This window comes from Biomphalaria glabrata, chromosome 2 (assembly GCF_947242115.1).
Source record: "Biomphalaria glabrata chromosome 2, xgBioGlab47.1, whole genome shotgun sequence".
Lineage (NCBI taxonomy): Eukaryota > Metazoa > Mollusca > Gastropoda > Planorbidae > Biomphalaria > Biomphalaria glabrata.
In genome coordinates, this window is record NC_074712.1 from 56,625,051 (window position 1) to 56,645,294 (window position 20,244).

The 20,244-nt window shown below is 31.7% G+C and overlaps 1 protein-coding gene across 31 annotated transcripts in view; it reads left to right on the forward strand.

Moving 5' to 3' along the window:
- The window catches only part of LOC106056545 (calcium-activated potassium channel slowpoke-like), a 55,785-nt gene extending 37,807 nt beyond the window's left edge, over positions 1 to 17,978 (forward strand). For 10 of the 31 annotated variants that reach the window (XM_056021564.1, XM_056021567.1, XM_056021560.1 and 7 more), the window contains 11 exons: positions 24 to 90; positions 1,520 to 1,660; positions 5,828 to 5,875; positions 8,968 to 9,100; positions 9,477 to 9,701; positions 10,437 to 10,635; positions 10,745 to 10,828; positions 11,186 to 11,316; positions 11,880 to 12,074; positions 12,375 to 12,545; positions 16,947 to 17,978. In XM_056021564.1, the coding sequence (XP_055877539.1) occupies positions 24 to 90; positions 1,520 to 1,660; positions 5,828 to 5,875; positions 8,968 to 9,100; positions 9,477 to 9,701; positions 10,437 to 10,635; positions 10,745 to 10,828; positions 11,186 to 11,316; positions 11,880 to 12,074; positions 12,375 to 12,545; positions 16,947 to 17,054 (1,502 nt within the window). In that variant the 3' untranslated portion in view covers positions 17,055 to 17,978. Of the gene's footprint in view, positions 1 to 23; positions 91 to 1,519; positions 1,661 to 1,986; positions 2,023 to 2,740; positions 2,774 to 3,675; positions 3,712 to 5,827; positions 5,876 to 8,967; positions 9,101 to 9,476; positions 9,702 to 10,436; positions 10,636 to 10,744; positions 10,829 to 11,185; positions 11,317 to 11,879; positions 12,075 to 12,374; positions 12,546 to 14,493; positions 14,583 to 16,946 lie in introns of all 31 variants that reach the window. The other 21 variants (XM_056021571.1, XM_013213351.2, XM_013213399.2 and 18 more) reach the window with 10 other exon arrangements.
- The last annotated feature ends 2,266 nt before the right edge of the window (positions 17,979 to 20,244 follow it).

Here is a 20,244-nt window from a genome sequence, read left to right on the forward strand (position 1 = left end):
AAGTGACCTTTCTTTCTTTCTAGCCAAAGAAAGTCAAAAGCAGTCCAATGAAGTGGCTAAGGAGCCCCCTAAAAACCCTGGAACATTTGCGTAAGTTTGAAGATTTTTACAGTTGAGCTTTTTTTAGAAACATACTGGTAAAAGGAAAGGGCTTTACTAATTCTGCTTCATAAATAGCACTTGAAATATAAAAGTAATAAAATAGTCTCCCCTGCTTATAATGTTCAAAATGCTCAAGATCTATTTAATTGTTGACTTGAAATGGCAAAAAGTTTCCTTCTACGGTTGTCTATTTTAAGTTAATTGTCCTTCAGGCTACAGAGGCATTTTTCTTTTCTGTAAAAATCAAATGTTCATTTCATTTAAAACAAAATAAATTTTGGCCTTCTTCAGATGAAGGAAATAGGCAATAAACATAAATTTACCTAATAATCATATGTTCTAATGTTTTGACTCTTAAAAAAACAGAAAGGAAGTGAATGCTTGTGACATACTAGGAAAGCAAATGATGGAGGCAATATTGATAGTGTTACTTTAACAATAGCTGTTCTAAAATGACCCACTGTGTTCCATGAGGCCTGAACTACTGCAATTAATTAATTAATTAACGAGTAGGCCATCACGTAATAATGTCTCAAAAAAAAAAAAAAAAAGCAAAGTGTTCCTCTAAATACTCAAAATGTGCAAAGTGTTCCTCTAAATACTCAAAATGTGCAAAGGGTTCCTCTAAATACTCAAAATGTGCAAAGTGTTCCTCTAAATACTCAAAATGTGCAAAGGGTTCCTCTAAATACTCAAAATGTGCAAAGTGTTCCTCTAAATACTCAAAATGTGCAAAGGGTTCCTCTAAATACTCAAAATGTGCAAAGTGTTCCTCTAAATACTCAAAATGTGCAATGGGTTCCTCTAAATACTCAAAATGTGCAAAGGGTTCCTCTAAATACTCAAAATGTGCAAAGGGTTCCTCTTAATACTCAAAATGTGCAAAGTATTTTTTGTCAAGGACAAAGGGAAACACTGCACTAGGTCATTGGACCTGCCTCAGCAATTGAGGTGGTAAATGTTATGGTATGCACAAAAGCCTCGCAAAATTGTTTAGCAGTTAAAATGCAGTAACATTATAATAGAACTATCTAGTGCTGAAGGACGATGTACTTGCTAAAACACTTTTTTTTTCAATATATTGAGCAATGATGAAGGCCTCCTTGTCCAAACTTTCTAAATTTTAATCCTAGGAACAAAATGTTCAAAATATTTATTTGTTGTATTATCCTTACATTTATTTATCACTATAGCAGTAAATCTTGATACTTTGAGACTGATCTCAATCATTATGTGGTTTAGTTTTATTTTCTGTTTGTTCTTTGTAACTTTACTACATTTATAATTAGAATTATTGTGGTGCTGTAGGTACTTATTGATACGTTTATTCAAAAGCATTTTAAAAGAATTGAGTTCAGTTTTGTTTATTGGATTATGGAGAGAGCAAATTCAGTAAACTAGGGATGATTGATTTCAGTTCTAGTGGAGAAAGTCAGGCAAGCATAGGTCTTGACCGGCATCGGAGGCAGAAAGAAAAGAATGCCCTTTTGTTAAAAAAAAACAAGGCAAACGACAGTATAGTGGTTGTGGATGCTCCACTGAAGTCTCGCCTGACCATGTAAATCTTCTGCTGTGATATTTTGTGTGTTCTCTTTTTCCTGCCTACACCCAACCAACTTCCTGTTCTCGATCCCGAATCTTAATTTGAGCATGTCCATAAGAGGAGGTTGCACACCCTCCCTGTCTAATCTCAAGGCTGATCTTTTTGTTTGTTTCTTTTTTACAAAGAAAAGTTTCTTGTTTTTTTTTTAATAGTTTAAAGTATTTGCAGTACTTGAGTTTGCATTATTCTGCAGTTTCTCTTTTTGAAAATAAGCCTGACTATTACCTAATGGCTAATTGTTTGTGGAAAAAAATAATGCAATCTTAACATGTTATGTTTAGGCAAAACCTAACCTCAAATCTGATGTCCAAATTTAAGTGAGTATTTAAATACAAAGTGTTTTTGTTTTGGATGTTCATGTTCCACTGTTCCCTTTTGGTATTAAGTATAGGTTTTAATTTATAATTTACAAAGAACTTTTCATTCGTTAATATAATCTGCAAATAGTTGAACTATCTAAAATCAGTCAAACAAGGACAATATGTAAACCTTTTTTGACAACTATTAAATTAGGGTGCGAGCGCTACTCTATTACTGGTAGACACTGACTACTTAATGTTTTCTATTAGTCATTAAACAGCTAGCCACTCTATTTCTTTTATTGACTGCTGCTTTATTTCAATGGTAATTGAATGCCATAATTTCTCTTAATCAATCACTGCTGAATTCATCTTTCAGATGGTCATTGCAGTCATTGTTTGCCCTTACTCTTTGTTGTTCATCTCTGACTGCTACACTCCAGTTAGTCTCTGACTGCTACACTCTAGTTAGTCTCTGACTGCTACACTCCAGTTAGTCTCTGACTGCTACACTCCAGTTAGTCTCTGACTGCTACACTCCAGTTAGTCTCTGACTGCTACACTCCAGTTAGTCTCTGATTGCTACACTATTTCTGTTAGTCTCTCTGCTACACTTCTTTTGTTAGTATCAGACTGCTACACTCCTTCTGTTAGTCTCTGACTATCATAATCAATCTGACCATAACACGCTTTCTGTTAGTCATTGACTGCCACACTATTTCTGTTTCCCCTTCAGACAAAGAAAAAAGAAAAAGACTAATTGCTGGAAGTAAGCAAGCATGTTATGGCAACAAAATCAACAAGTACAAACCGTATTGACAATTTTTTTTTCTTAAGTTTGTTTCAACCTAATGCTGAAAAACCAAATCCACAAAACTAATTGTTATGCTAACAAAGAATCTGACTGTGTTGTTCTAGCAATAGATTTAGGACATATCAAGTTGCATTTCTGAGGGTCTTTATACTGTTGTCTTTTTTTTTTCTATTTATAGTACTAACTTTACAACTTATAGAAATGAGGTGAATAAGGCAAAGCTGTGAATAAAAACAGTTTGCATGATGTGCATTCATAGTTGGAACATTGCCATGACAATGTTTTGCAAATCACTTTTTTTTTGTTTGTTGTAGGACAGACTTGTGCAACTGGTTCATCTTTCCTGTAGTTAACATTCTGTTCACCTACTTTTATAAGCCTCTAACTTAACATCTATCTTATCATATCAAATACATACCTTAGGTCAAATAAGAAGTGTTCCTAGGTCAATCTAGTCATGAATGTTAATCATTGACTTAAATTCTGCCAAGTCATTGGTTTTCCTGGCTGACTCAGGCAACCTATTCCATGCTCTCATAGAACTAGAAGAAAGAAAGAAGAAAAGCTGTTTCTTTTTTTAACCTTCTTTTTTCTAGTTGATAATTTAAAAAAATCGGATTTTGAAATTTGTTTTGTAGTTTAAAGATGGAAGTCAATCTTAATTCAATAGATATATCAAATGACAACATTGTTTGTAAGTAATTGTGATAAATTGACAAGCTTAAATTGTAAATATTCTTTGATCCAGGGAGGGCTCAGCGACTGTAAATTCTTGTTAAAACTACCTAAGCACATCACAGCATACCTTTGCTCCCCAGGAAACTTGATTGATTTCATTTGTTTGTTCTCTCTGTTAGGAAAAACAGCAGAATGCAGGCATTTAAGCCTGTCAGGTATTATACTCGTTTAGTGACTGCTTTTGTTAGGTCCTCCTGTACCTAGTATATCATGGCAGTCTGTGTAGTAACTGTTTGAAGTACTGTCCTTCATTTTTTTTTTTTTTGCTTTTAAGTAATAGTCAACTCATTCTACAGATCAAAAAGTATTTTAAAAACTAAAAATATTTCAATAACTTTGGGCCTCTTCTCTTCAGTTAATAATGCAAAATGCTCTGATCATAATGCATGTCAAAGCTGGCTACCTTGTTACAGAGATAGGAAATTCATTTTAAGAATAGCTTGCTTATATACACATGTACAAATCTTTTGAAAGCTCAAACTAGTTAATGTAAGCCTACCTTTATATGAGTAATACATTGTTTTGATTTGGAAGTATACACTAGCATGTTATCAGGGGCAATATTCAATATGTAACTCTTCACATTTTCTACTGGAGAGATATAAACTGTCTTAGACTATGATTGATATATTTTTTGTTATAAGTATAATAAGTAGATTAAAATCTAATTAGCATTAGTTATTCTTGCATATAAATACATCCTATAACTGTGGACAACATTAACATTAGATTTAATTCTAAATGATTCACTTATAAATCTATATATAGATTTAATGTTAAGAATGAAGAATTTGTTTTACATTTTTTAAAATAGATTTTTGTTTCTTTTTAAAATTGTCAATAAATATTTAAGTATTAAGAATTTTAATTCCCCCCCCCCCCTTTTTTTTTTAATACATGTATTGATTAGGCATTCTGTCCTAGTTTCAGTAACCTCTTGTTGAGCTCCCTTGTGTTTAGAGCACCAGTAGCACAGATAGCACTGTTGACCTGCTCCTTCAGATTGATACACTGGTTATCATGTATCAAAAATAAAATTGTTTGTTTGATTAGTGTTAAGTCACAATTTAGTGTGGCCTAGAAATTTGTTTTTTTATTGTAAAATTTGACATTTAGAGAGAGCAGTGGGGTAATGAACATATTCTATTGAAATTAAGCTGTTTTCGTCAATCTAAGCTGCACCCTATTTTGAGGGGTTGGGGTGAAGGATGGAAAAAGATCATAAAAGTAAAGATGCAGGTCTAAACCACAACTTTTCCATCACATGTCCCTCAGATGGCCAGATAGAACGATCGTTAATGAGACAACTGGAAAGTAAGCGTAAACCTATTGTTTTGTCATCCACTTGATCCCTTCCACTCCTTGTGCCAGTAAACACATTGGTGAGGGACAAAGTGGAATGTGAAGAGATTATCATTGACCACAAAATTTCTAACAAGATATATAGCAGGCAGAAAAGGAAAGCAACCAAACAAAAAAATGGCAGCAATATTTGTAGGTGTTGAAGAGTACTGTTTGAGGCATGGAGGTAACACGAGGAGGCTGTATTCCAGACTCTTCCTAGAGGTAGATGCTGAAGCCTTAGAGTGATTGAAAAGAAGTACAATGCCACTTTAAAGTTTTCAGGTCCTTCACTGAAAGGGTGCTGCTTAGATAGAATACAGTATTTTGATTTAGAATCAGTTTTATGTGCTTTTTTTTCAACATTTAATTTCCTGAGTCTTTTCTTTATTCAATGTTGACTTTATGTACATTTATTGGAGATGATTACACACCTTAGTCAAAAGAAAATATCTGAAAAAATAAAAGACTTATCTTAGTTCTGGCTATTGATAACATTATAATATTCACCTTGTTTCAAAATACATTTTAAAAATCTATTATAAATTATATGCCCTTTATATTCTTTTATAAACCTTACTTGTAGGTGCTTATGTAAAAGAATATGAAATTATCGAGAGATAAACAATAATTACATTTAACAAACTTGATACTGTTTAAAGAATTAGGATTAGTAAAAATGCTAATCTTATAGTGCTGCTAAATAAATATACTAAACACTTTCTGGCATTTGTTAGGACCAGATGCTGCCTGTAGCATAGAGCGAATAGTGATCTTTTTAAAATCTGTAATTTAATAAAAAAAAAAAACAACAACACCTGATTTGAACTTTGATTTGTGTGTGTGTATGATTTATACTTTTTTGTTCTTGGACACACTTTTTGTATTTCTACCATCCTGAGTTGCTCAATTTTTTTGTCCTCCCGCCAGCAGCAGTCCAGCCCCACTCATCTGGCAGATTGCCCAGAAGGCAAGGGAGTAAGTGTCACCTCTCTTACTAGACTTGTTCCTTTTTTTTTTTTTTAAACCAGAGAAAATCATGCGTTTGAGATGTCCAGCACATCACTTGGCCACACCAGTGGCGTAGCGAGGCTAAATGTTGCTGGATTGCAAAAGATTTATTTTGAAGTTGTAAATTCAAATTTCAATTGAGCAGTCAGTACTAGTGAAAGGGTCAATTGATCACAAACTTTCATTGATTCTTAATTTTCAAATTATAAAGCAAACATTTTATAATAAGGGAAAGAACTATTAAAATAAGAAACATTATTATTATTATTTTTACATTTCTTAATGAATTATTAGCACTAAAAAATCTGAGCAGAACTTATTAATCGTCTGAAAATGTATCTTTCTTAATGTTTGTCCATCTGTTCATGGCACAACAATTTATTGCATGCACAATTAACAGCTGAATTAATCAGTTACATGCTCAATTGACAATGCAAACTATTCCCAGCACTATAGCCTGACAAAAAAAAAAGGGATTTAATGAGATTGTTACTATTGCCATTTATTTGTGTTAAACTAATGGTCACTTGTTATGGGCTGAGAGTATTTAATAAGAGACAAATGTTAGGAAGTGAAAAGGAGAGACTAATGGTGTGCTTGGTTTCATGAAGTCTTGCATTTTGTACTACAACATCACACTGATAAGAGATCAAATGATATAGAGTATTTATTTTTTATCTTATATCCAAATATTTATTTAGTCAGTGTGTCACAAGGAACTGTATCACAAAATACTAAATTTTAGTGTAAAAATGTCAACCTTCATTTAGGCAACCATTTATATAGTGTGGTAATAGACCACACAGTTAATATTATAGCCATCATTTGTGCAGTGAAACATAGTAAGAAAATAAATTTAGAACATGATAAGTTGTGCTTGGGATAAATTGTGCAAGCCATAAATTGCTCTTTAATTAATAGTAGAGACTAAATAATGCCCAAATTAATTTCTGATCAAATACTAGCAACCTAACAGTTGCTTCTTCCTTTCCTTTAATCGCTGCGCTACTGGGGTCACATCAGCATTTGTGCATGGCATTGCTTTTGAGTGTTCAATCCTCTATACATCTTTGTATTCCTAGACGTAACAGAATGCTATTTATTTGTGCTGAGATTGTCTTTGACTGTTGCTTGCTTAATAATGCATATTGGGATGTACTAGTTATATTTGTAATGCATAATGGCATCTACTAATTCTTTTTGTAACGCATAATGGCATTTGCTAATGAAATTTGTCTTGTCTAAATTGTTTTGTTTGAGAGACTTCTTTTGAACATTATGGACACTTAATAACTTAACATGCACTTGTTTGTGAGTAGAATAGAAAACTAAGACAATTAGATCTAGTTCTTAAGTTGTTTTGTTTTCATTGCACTCACATTTGGTAGTCTAAGTACTAATGTTTTAATTTGTGAAACTTACATGTACCCAACGGCCTACTTCCATTATATTAGATTTTTACTATTTGCTATCTTTGATACTATTTTGTTAGTGATTTAGTTAAATTAATTTAAATCCACTGTGTTATTTAAAAAAAGGATTAGTTAAAATTGACTGCTGATATGTTTGAATGTAGATATTTGATTAGCGATTTGAAAAGAGGGATTCACTTCACCTCTACCTTAAAACAAACTTTATATTAAAATGTAGGACTTGCCTGATACAAAAATTATTATGTCCTCAGAAAATGCCTACTTTTAGTTTTCAATGAAATTTAAAAATAATTGAATACTCATATATGATTTTATTTTATAAGTGTACTAGCATTACACACTTGCTACGCTGTTGATTTATTCCCATGATTCATATTGTTTATGATGGCCAGAACATCCTCTCCTTTTCGTTTTTTTGGATGTTCAATAAACATTCCACATTTAAAGGATTCTCCTAACATACTTATTAGCACGTAAATGAGTGTAGGTGTTACAATGAAATTAAATGACCCACTCTCTTTCCCTTTCCTCTTTCTCAATCTCTCTCTAAACCTTCATTAAAACATTTTTTTTAAACATGCGGTGTGCATCGTAATTTCTCCCACCTACAACCAAAAAGCTAGTCCGATGTAAAATCTCTCTTTTCTTTGGCTTCTCAATTCAATATTTAATACACCCTATGCTTTTAACTAACCTGCCTACCACCACACACCATCCAGATTTCACACTTTTCGACCACTTTATTACTGACAACCCGAAACTTTTTTTTAGCCTTTTTGTCTTTCTTGTGTTCTTGGTTATCCATAATATTTCTTATTTACTTATAATAAAGAGTAAAAATATTTCCAAGGTTCATCGCTTTCCAAGATGCTTTGTACTCTCTGCCAACACTGGAAAAACTTGAGATAAATTAGTTGATGGTAGAGTTGGGCAACATACCTTAATTTTTCTTCAATTTAGCTCTCATATAATTATCCTGTCTTAGATATTTGGAAGGTCTACTTATTAAGCTAGTTATACTTACTTCAGATAATAAACACTATTTGCAGTTCTACATTAAAAGGATATTCTCTCCTGTCATCAGATATTTCCTGTATTCTTTTGTTAAAACATTACTAACACCAGAAACGCAATGATTTGATAGAGCTCAAATAGTTCAATCCATTTTTCCAATCAGTTGCTATATGTCTGAGATGAAGAAGAGACTAGAAAGTCCAAAGCATAACTCAGAACTCTGCCCCCACTTTCTTGTTCAAATATGTATTATGTTCAATGGTTTCATTTTGTTTTTACTTTGCTTATGCTCGCATGTTTTCTTGGAGTGTGAAGTACTTTGTTCCATTGTAAAATTGCTTACATTTTTAATAGTTGCTATTTAAAAAAACATGAAAGAAAAAGTAATTTATCTCTACTTTGTTTAAAAATACCAAAATAATATAAGTGAAGATTTGATCACAAAATTTTTCTAAGTTGTCTTTAGACTACAGTAAAAAAAAATAAAAAAATTAACAAGTTTTGCCATTCATTTTTACTACTATGTATTGTGAAAATATTTTTTCTTTAGATGTAATGGTACTCATTTTTTTTTTTCAAGATAATTACTGATTTTTCTAACTTATTTCTAAGGCCTACACCAACTATTAAGAACAAAGAAAATGATGAGGGAAATCTTATATCAAATATGGATGAACCTCGCAAGTTTGATTCAACAGGGATGTTTCATTGGTGTCCAGACAGGCCTCTAAATGACACTCTCCTGGTAAATGTGTAGTTGACTAGTGATGAAAGGTTTTAAAAGAATGGTTGAATTAAAAACAAATATAGAAAGTGGTTTTATGTTCTAATTCATTTCCATGATAAGCTACTTGTTAGATTGTTCAATAAATTGGATTAGTCTTGGACTTGAATTGTGAAGGGGGCAATGAAATGTTGATTGAAGATGAAACCTGGGCTGATGTCTCTCAATTTTTTAAGCATTTTTAGTCATTGAAATGGGTCAACTTAACTTTACATTCCCTGCAAACATTTAGGTTTAAAAAGGGAAATTTTATTTTAGAAATGAATGAAAAGCTGTCAGATTTATCAGAGTTGATTATGTTGTTTTAAATTATACATTGTTATGTTTTGTTGGACAGGATCGTAGTCAAGCCTCTTCCAGTGGACTACGCAACCATGTTGTAGTTTGCCTGTTTGCTGATGCTGCCTCACCATTGATAGGTTTGAGGAACTTGGTCATGCCACTCAGAGCCAGTAATTTTCACTATCATGAACTCAAGCATGTGATCATTGTAGGCAATCTGGAATACTTACATAGAGAATGGAAGACTTTGCAGAACTTTCCTAAACTTTCCATCCTTCCAGTAAGCTTGTATGCTTTGTAATAGCTTTTAAAAATTGTTGTAAATAGAACACTGATTAGTAACACATCCTTACTTTGCTTTGTAAATTTACTTTTTAACATATTTTCTCTAGTGGAGTAGAATTCAACAATATGTAGTGAAACTACAAATAATAATTACATTTCTGTAGCAGTGCTCTTAGTGAATATAATTTAATCTCAAGGCACAGATATCAAAACTCAGTTCATATCATTTACAAACCTGGACTATTTTTAAACTTAAGACAAGCTTCTCTGTTAAAATCATCTCCCAGGAGAAAGTTAATTCATGATAGAGGATTTGGGAGTTGATTTAAGGTCTATGTCAAGCAGACAAGTGGGGATTCAGTGAAGATATAGTGTCCTGTGCTTGCTGATATCTAATGCTGTCTTTGTTTAATTTGAGCCATGCTTGAAAATCATTAATACACATCACTCCCTTAGGATGCTCAAGATTTTGTAATGCCATAATTGTAGGAAGGGTTAAGAGTTACTGTTCAAATGTTGAAGTTTACAATGGTACAATTTGGAACCTATGCTATTTTAATCCTTTGAGATTTTATTATAAGATAATCTATTTACATTTCTATGAATAAGTTATCAAAAAAAGAACCTTACATGGTCCTCAGAGTATAAGAGTCAAACTAAGTGATCATTCTCTGGTGAAATTGCCCTTGGAATTAGTTTTTTTATAATTTTTCTTTATATCTGTTTTCAGGGATCCCCTTTAAACCGTGCCAATCTGCGTGCTGTGAATATTAACTTGTGTGACATGTGTGTGATTGTGTCTGCTAAAGATCGAAACATGGAAGATCCCAATCTTGTAGACAAAGAGGCTATTTTGTGCTCACTAAACATTAAAGCAATGACATTTGATGACACTGTTGGCCTAATACAGTCTTCTGTCTCCACCAAAGGTAAAGCCTTCTCAAAGACCTTACTTGACTTGTTGTTATTATAGCTGTTATCTGTTACCATAGTTGGTGTAGAGAGAACAGATTGATAATTTTGTGCTTTGTCATGCAGGTCTTATTCCTGGAGGATTCAGTGCCTTGTTGGAGCAGAAGAGAGCCCAGGCTGGGGCCAATGTTCCACTTATCACTGAACTAGGTAACACAAGATTTCTAATTCTAATTGGAACATATGTTGCCATTGATGTCTTGTTATTAATGGCACATCCATTTATTAAATTATACATATTTATCCAGCAAAATTTACACCATGTACAAATATTTTTTGTGTGGAAATTGTAAACTAAGATTGATATAAAATCAATATATTACTGATTGATATATTTAAATTTTTTTTTTTATCAAAGTTAAAGTATTAAAAAATAAAATAAGCCTTTTACTTAATAACATTTCAATTAATTTACATAAATAACTAGTAAATAAGTAATGAATATAGAACATACTGTTGACTTTGGATAGATTAAAGTAATTATGGAACATTAAATACTCTTGCCAGCTAATGACTCCAATGTACAGTTTCTTGATCAAGATGACGATGATGATCCAGACACAGAGCTATATATGACTCAGCCATTTGCTTGTGGCACAGCATTTGCTGTGAGTGTGTTGGATTCTCTAATGAGCACAGTAAGTGAGATAGTTATTGTTGTTAGGAGTCAGTATTCAATGTAACTGCAAAAAGATGTTAAAAGTGAATTAGTAATATTATTGGACAAAAGGGCTTACTTTTTTCAGTAATTCCCTTATCTTATATTATACAGACGTTACTTCAAAAAAGAAGATGATTATGTCTTAAGCTTCATGCATTTAGTCATGCATATTAATCAATGACATAAATTCTGCCAAGTCACTGCCAAATAAACATTTTTCATGAAAGTAAAAAATTAAATTAACAAAAGATTTGTTTAAAATATATAAATATAAAATGGATATTTGTTATTTTAATATTATTATGATCACTGATTTAGAAAATAAGTAAAGCTAAATGAGACATCACTTGGTTGAAAAAAAGTGTCCATTTTAGCACAAAAGTGCAGATCTAAATCTTTGTAATATCCACTAAAATGTCTTTCATGTGCTTTTCCTGTATTAAAATATAACTATCAGTTTATGTTATGTGAAAAAAAAAAAATCTGGTTAGTATTCTGTCAATGTCAGGATTGAAATATAAAAATTTTTCTCTTCTGCAGAGTTATTTTAATGACAATGCTCTCACCCTGATCAGAACCCTAATCACAGGGGGAGCTACTCCTGAACTTGAGCAGATATTAGCAGAAGGTGCAGGAATGCGGGGTGGGTACTGTTCTCCAGCAGTTCTAGCCAACAGAGACAGATGTAGAGTGGCTCAAATATCGTTATTTGAAGGTGCTCTTTCTCAATATGGGGTAAGTTAGAACAAAATTAAATATAATTCATCCAAGTTTTTTAAAAGTCTGTTTTAGATTAGTGATTTATTAGGAACTTTTTAAATTAATATAATTTTTTAATATAATTCTGTTGTTAATACTAATGATTTTATGAGTATATATAATAGAGATATTTTACCGTGTTCTAATTTTAGTGAAACAATACTAGAGTAAAAAATAAATTATAATATTTTGTGTAAATTTAAACATCATTATCATTTTTTTAAAGTTTTAATATGAAGTAAAATGATTTTTTCTCTACATTTTTGTTTTTAACAGCAAGGAGGAAAATATGGTGAATTATTTGTTTATGCTTTACACAACTTTGGAATTCTATGCATCGGCTTGTACCGATTTAGGGACACCAATGAGTCGGTGCGCAGCCCTTCTTCCAAACGCTACGTCATCACTAACCCACCAGAAGACTTCTTACTGCTCCCCACAGATATGGTAAAGTGATCCTCTTTTATCATAGTGTTTCTGCCTTACATCCATCTAGTGTTGGTTTACTACAGCTGTAAAGCTAATGACTTGTAACCCTGAAAGTTTTTAGTGCTTCTATTTTAAGCATGCATCTTATGTTCTGAATTAAAGTAGAAGAGAATCACATCTAACATAACATCACCGTGTCATCACATTAGGCTCATTTATTTCTAAACACATTTTTATGCTGCAAAAAAAGACAGAAGTAATGATGTTTTTATTGTATGGACGAAACAAGCCTTTCTTGAGCTCCTTAGGAATAGACACTCTTCACAACTTAAGTTTTAGTTTTGACATTTATTTTTAAGTTGTAGGCTGAAGAGTTTGATTTCAGACATAGGGCCCAACTTGTATTTGTATATCTCTGCAAACACCAGGTATTAAGTTAAATCAGTATAAAATGCTGCCACCATGTTAATTAAGATCTAGGTTTGCAGTCAACAATAAACAAACAACCACAATTAGCGTCATGGCGGAGAGCCATACTTTATTATATTGAACGCATGCACCTTCGCGCACCATATCAACAGTCATTATCTTATAAATTAAGGTTGACATGTTTTTTTTTAATAGGTTGACATCACCCTTTTTTTTGTAAATTGACTTTTTTTATGACTAAAGGAAAAAGAGTTAGAAGAAATTATGTTATCTAATTATTTAAACTTTTTTACTGATTCATTGGAAATGTACATAAAATATTTCAAATTTGATCTCGACTTCAACTTAAAATCCTATTATACTTATATTTCATTATTTTCTTTAAAACAAAAACAACACTTTCTGGTTGCTTAATTCAAGTTTAGCATATTTGAATTTTAAGAGGATAAAATGATTTTATTCATTAATGGTCTATTTCAGTTACTGAGTGGCACCATTTTCTTTCTAACCATTTACTGATTGGATGTATGTTATTCTTATCTTTTTAACTGAATGGATGAAGTGTTGGGCTTCCTTTGAAATATTACAGCTGGCTACTATTTGGGTCCACTGCTACCTTTAAGCTGGTCTGTTCCTTAATGTCTACCTCCCATGTTTTAAAAATTAATCTAGGACAAGACATGCCAAAATGGAATACAGCTTTTATGTTTTATTTTAGTGGCCTCAAACTAGTATCTTTTTTAGAGAAGATGCAGCGAGACTCACATTGTTAGTTCTGACATGTATCAGGCTGTAGATTAGAATCAGAATAAGGAAAGCAGTGAAACATTTTTCTTATGATATATCTTTCTTTAGGGTTCACTATTTCATCTGTATCATGGAGATAAATGTCTTTTTCTCAAAGATGAATTAGCTTGTTGTTCTGCATAGCTACAAAGTTTACAAGTAAAAGCCCTACAGACATGTAGCATTCCAGTGATGTCAGCTCCTATTACTAAACAGATATGTTAACAATTTAATGATGTGTTTCAAATAACCAAAATGTGATCACCAAAGGTGTTCTTATTTTCAGGATCTCTTCAGAGCTAATTTGCTTTCTTAAGAATATTTATAAATTTAGACATTCATTTTTATTATGTATTCATTCCTTGCTAGTCAATGAAATCTCTTTAATAGATGACTTTTAACGAAGACCCCACCACCCTCATTTATAGTCAGCATTTAAAAATATAAAAACTGCAACCATCTGTGATATTTGAACACATTTGAGTATTCTCTTGGCAGGATATATAAATTGAGACAAAAGGTTGCAAATCTGACAGTTTGATCTACAAGCTATTGTTTGTTAATTGAATGTTTGTGTTAAGGAATCAGAAGACACACATGGGTGTGTTCCATTACCTAGCATGATGTCATTGAAAAGTCACAAGAATGCTAGTGTGATAATAGTTTATTTGTATCTCAACATTGAGATAGTTTTAAGAAACTCTGCTGTTCTCTTGATTGTTTGAATAAACTGGTTCCCTGACCCTTACAGGTCTATGTCCTGACCTACAAACCAATAACAAATCTCTAGGTGCTGCACACAGGGGAGACTCATCTGGATGTGCTAAGAGTTGGTTGGAAGTGAGTGCCCCCCACTTGCTGGGATGTTCCTTGTCTGCTGTGTTGGGTTCTCAGCAGAACAGTTTCACTTGTGTTTTTAGTTCACGCTATTGTGTTCATGTTTAGTTCAGTCAGTTCAAAAATACATTGTTGTGTTTCTGTTTGCATGCAGGGGATACTATTAAACACAATAATTCACTCTTTTTTTTTTTTTTAGACAAGTTGAAATTAGGCTAATTTGGTAACAGAACTTTGGACTTTTTCTATTCAAAATGTTAGGATGAAAAAATGCAAATATTAAGTGATATGAAAACTAAAGACTAAATATTTTTTTAAAGTATATTGTAAACTATTTAGAATGTTTGACAAGTTGTTTGGGCTGCAGTTATTTATACATTGGAATCTCTAGAATGTAAATGTAACTTTTGTTCCCTCTAGTTTATAGATAGAGAATGTTTTTAATTAATGTAGTATTTGTCACTAGAGATTCTTTTAGTTTTTTAAAACCAAAATCCCATCAGGTTTATAATGTAGCATAATTTTTAATATATATTTTTAGATTAGATTATTTTTAGATGATCATGAATCTTTCTTACAATATTCTGTTGCATTAACAAGGTAAAATGTTTCCTGTTTATTTCCAACATAGCCTTAGAGTTGTCAACTAAATGTTGACACTTTTAGCTAATTTACCGCAGAACAATAAACACAAAGTCTAGCTAGCTAGACCTTGTTTATCATGCATGTCATGTAGAGAATGAACTGTGTCTATGTGTAGGCCTACATTGTAGCTGGAAGGCAGTTGTACAAAAAATGTTGTTAGGATTACACACAATGTAACTGCTTATTATGTTGTTATGTCTGTCTGTGTGTTCAGTTGTCACATGGCAATAAATGTGTTCAATTAAAAAAAAAAGAAATTAACAATCAGATCCTTCAAGATATTTCTATACAGTATCCATTCCATAAGGAGCAGATTTCATTATTAATTGACTACAGGCTAATGTAAATGTGGATTAGTTATCAAGAGAAATTATTAGAGCCATCAAGACAGAGATTATATCACAATTGAACTTAAATCTGTAGCTTATAAGTGATATTTTATTTCTATTTTTTAAACATGATCATTACAAATAGGACGTGCTAAGACTCATTGAGTTTTGAGAAAAACATTCGCCCTAAACACAAACACATGGTATTTGGCTAGACTAGATGCACAAAACACATGGCAACTGGCTAATTGAAGAATAGCAAGTTGAACACTTGTGGTGCACCTGTACATATGTGGTGCATTGTTGTGGCTGAGATTGTGAGCTCTACAAAGATCATAATGTGAACACCACAGCAGTATTTCCTTTTTCCTTTGTGATCTTAGTTTAGACTTGACTGTGCTGGATGGCGTCAGCATACTTTATTAAACCTTTTAGAAGGTCACCCTCAGGTCAATCATTCTGGTTTTGTCTACCACTGTCAACAGTCCTATATGAAATACATGTTTTTCTTTGTCTTTTATACTGGTCCTTAAAACAACAGCTAACTTTCACTGTCAACTCAAGTTGGTCATAGTGCTGTGTTTGTGTTTGAAGATTTCTTTGAATGTTGTCTGCCTCAATGTTAACATTCTTTGTTAGTAATGGGGGATAAAATCTAACTAGCAGTATGCATACAGTAGTAAACAATTTATTAGTATTAATCTTAAAATGAACACTATTTTTTTGTTGGTTTTAATTTTTTTTTTTACCTAACATCTAATTTATTTATTTTTTAGTTCACTTTTGGGTTCTAAAATATTTTTGAGGTAACATTGATGTGTTTTACGTTGGCCAATGGGACCATGAAATAATATGGAAGTTAAATGAATTTCTCTCTAGTTTAATTTTAATGATAAAAAAGAGCCATAATTAGTAACTAATAAATAATAAATTTTTTATTTAGTGGATATTGTTGAATTTCTAAATAATAGCTTAAAATAAAAAAAATATTTGTTACCATTTAATCATTTTGACTTTTTTTTTTCTAAGAAAGCTTCCATGCCATTTAAAGATATGACTTACTTGATTTTTATTTGAGATGAGGTCTTGAAAGTTACTCTGTGTACATTTTTCTAACATAATTTCTCTGTACTTCACTAACTTCCATATTATATTGTGGCCATCATCCCTATTCAATCTCTTGATGTAAATAGCCTGTAGGCTACAAACTGTAAGTCAAACACTTCAACTGTTTTTGTATAATATTAGGTATTAATTAATATAGGCTACTTACTCTAACCCCCGTAATCTATTAAAATAAGATTGTAACAGTATTAAACTCCACTTTGTATTGTTTCAAAGAATTGTTATCTTAAAAAAAATGGTGTCACTGTTGTCTTTTTTTTTTTTTTAGGCATTCTGTCTACAGCCCTTTTATTACAATGACATCGTGAGAAAGATGAAACGTCGTCCCAAAGCTGGAGGAGCACAGCGGGGTGACCACAGTGAGACTGACACATAGCATTGTAATGTAACTCATAGACTTGATTTCTTTGTCATTACACTCATGGTTATTCCCCCTGGCTGCCAAAGGTACTAAGTTGGTATTTAATCACTTCAAGTTATTGGCTAAAAAAAAATAGTTTCAGCTCCCCTATATTGACATATAAAACGTATGTGGATTTTTTTTTGAACATTGATATAGAAAACAAATTTAAAAAGACAAACATTGTAGGAGTCAGTTTTTCAACAAAATAAAGTGTTCGTTTTTGTATGCATGATTAAATTGGAACAAAAAATAACAAATATACATTTATGACTTCTGTCAGCTCTGAACTTGCGTGACTAACTTATTGATTCCTTTAAAATAATTAGGTGAACAATTTATAGTTGAAAAGAAGACAAAAAATCTTTAAAAAAAAGTGTTTGGTGGAACAGCTTTTATCGCAGACTAGCTTTTAAGTTGTAGATCAACTTTTGCATCTTTTATTTTATCCAGACACCATAATTATAAATATATTGATACATAAATATATATATAATGGTGTTCTCATGAAAAAAAGTTTACCTTTGGTAGCCCAATACAATGTGAGTTTTCCTGCAATACATTGTGTTAATTGGGTAGAGTTGTCCATGATGAAACCAGTATTTTTAAATATATATAAATGTGTTTTTTTATTGATTTTTATTGTGTTTTTCTTAATGGCAGACTTTGTAAACTAGGGTGTTCCTAGCATTATTTTCATGAGCTTTGTTTAGTGCTCTGGTGTCAAGGGGTGAGCTGGACTTGTGATTGTAAATAGTTGCTGATTTCTGTGTATAGTTTACAAGCTGTAGTTCACTGTTAGATCCTGAATGACTGTCTCAGAGTTACATGGTTCACAGGGTGTTATCACATGTATGTATGTATTTTGAAGTTTTTTTTGTTTTTTTTTTTGTGTATGTTTTAATAAATATCAAAATAATGACTTGACAGAATGATGATGTTCTCATTTCTCCTTATATGGTTTTAGTGAATATCAAAATTATGACAGACATATGGGTAGTATTTTGAGTTCTCTTAATATCAAAACTAATCATCTGACAGAATGGTAGTGTTTTCATTTCTTTAATTATGGTTTTAATGAATATATACAGTTTTAAGGAATAACATTCAACTCCATTGATCATTTTAGCAATAGTTGTATCTGATTGTAAAAATGTTGTTCAATGATTTTTTTTTCTTCATTGTTAGTTCAGCATTAATGTTTCTCTGTGTAGACATGTACATTCATATCAAAGCAGTATTAGAATGAACAAGTTGTCAAGGAATTAAGTTTTAATCTTCATCTTACATAAGTGTAATTCAAATCCTCTAGTTTTTAACAAAGGCTTACAGAATTGTCAAATGTAATCTTGTAATGTTATTTTAATGCTTAGAAACTGTTGTATACATACAAATGTAGACACTCAATTTCTAATAATGGTATGTATTCATGAATGTCATTGAGTGAGACAAAAAATCAACAGGATTTAGGTGCAAACAATGATTGTGAAATCCATTTGTTTTAATGTTAAATTGTGTTTGAATATCTTTTCAAGATTTGTGTTGGAACCCTAGCTACGTTAGTGTTACAGAACAGATGTGTGAAGTAGATGCTTGAACCAGTGGACATGTTCAGTGATGCACCTTTCACAAATATGAGTGTGTGTGTGCTGTTTACAGATATTCATGATGACTTGACTTTGTAACTCTTTGCTCAATCTATTTATATGATTGTATTTGCTGTTGTAATTGAAGAAAGTTGTTGTTTTGACATAAAGACAGGCAATAATTATGTAGACGTAAATAACATAACAAGGTTTCAACTGTTTAGAATCTTTGCTTACACACAAAACTCAACAGAATATTACTCAGACATCTATTTGTTCTGGCCATCCCCCACCCCTTTTTTTTTCTTCTCATTCAACATCTTTTTTTTTTAAACACTTGTCTGTCCATCATTGACTTGTCTGTCCATCATTGACTTGTCTGTCCAATCACTTGTTTCTAGTATCTTGCTATGTAATGACAAACTTATTGTTTTCAAAAGTGTATCTTCTTGTCACTGCTGACTACTATGTGAAATGTCGTCATTCAAGACCATCAATAAAAGTATGGGACATTTAATTCTAATCCTTGCCCATAGTTCCAAAAATATTTCTCTTTCATTTCTTGCTTATTTTTAGGGTTTAAATCAGTTTACTGTCAACTTTCAGACTAGTTAGCTTTTTGGCAGAGTCTGGAAAGCTTCCTTAAATTGGAAGAAAAAAAAAAGGGGGGGGGGGGGTGCGGTGGCATTGTATGATATCATAGAAATAACCTTATAATTGAATAGATTCCATACTTCATAAGATGTGTACTGTTAAGTACATATGTACATACTACATACTGGTGAACTGTGATATGTACAAAAATGGTTATGTATTTTCATAGTTTAAAAATCTTCAATATTTTTTTTTAAATTTGTGTTGACTTGCTTGAAGGAGACATAATGTTTAAACTAGTTCCATGTATCAAGTCAGTAACATAAGAACATTGCTTTCTTTATCAACATTGTAGAACACTATTCTTATAACTATTTTTTTGTTTTAAATTGTAGATTGTATTACATTAAATAATATCTATGGACTTCATCCTCAATTGATTTGATGCCCTTGATGATGTGTGTGATTTGATTACTGACTACTTTACTGATTACTTTAGAGTTGACTTTCAATGTTGATATTGTTTTCTGTTTCCTTCTGGGTTTCACTATTGACTTGTTGTGGTGTAAGCACAGCTTGCTGGACTAGTGTATATATGCAAGTATGTTTGGGCATACAAATTATGCCATGTAAATATAGGAAAGTTTTGTTTTTTCTCTGGCTGTGAAGACTTATAGAGATCTGCACATTATACATCTAACAGCAGGTTTCTATCTGTTATTTTCTAAAGTTTGATAACCATTTTTTTTTTGTTTTCTGAAAATTTTTACCAAAAAAAAAAGAAGTTCATTCATGTTAAATTTATTTCCTTTATTTTACCAAATGTTTTCATTGAAATGTTTTCTTCAGATTGTTTATCATGTTCCTTTTTCTTTTTTTAAGACATACTTCATCCTTTTCATACGTAGACATTTAAAAATAGTTCTCATAGTATTTTCTTTACATTTTTAAAAGTCTCTATTTTGACTAGCGCTACATTTTCTGCT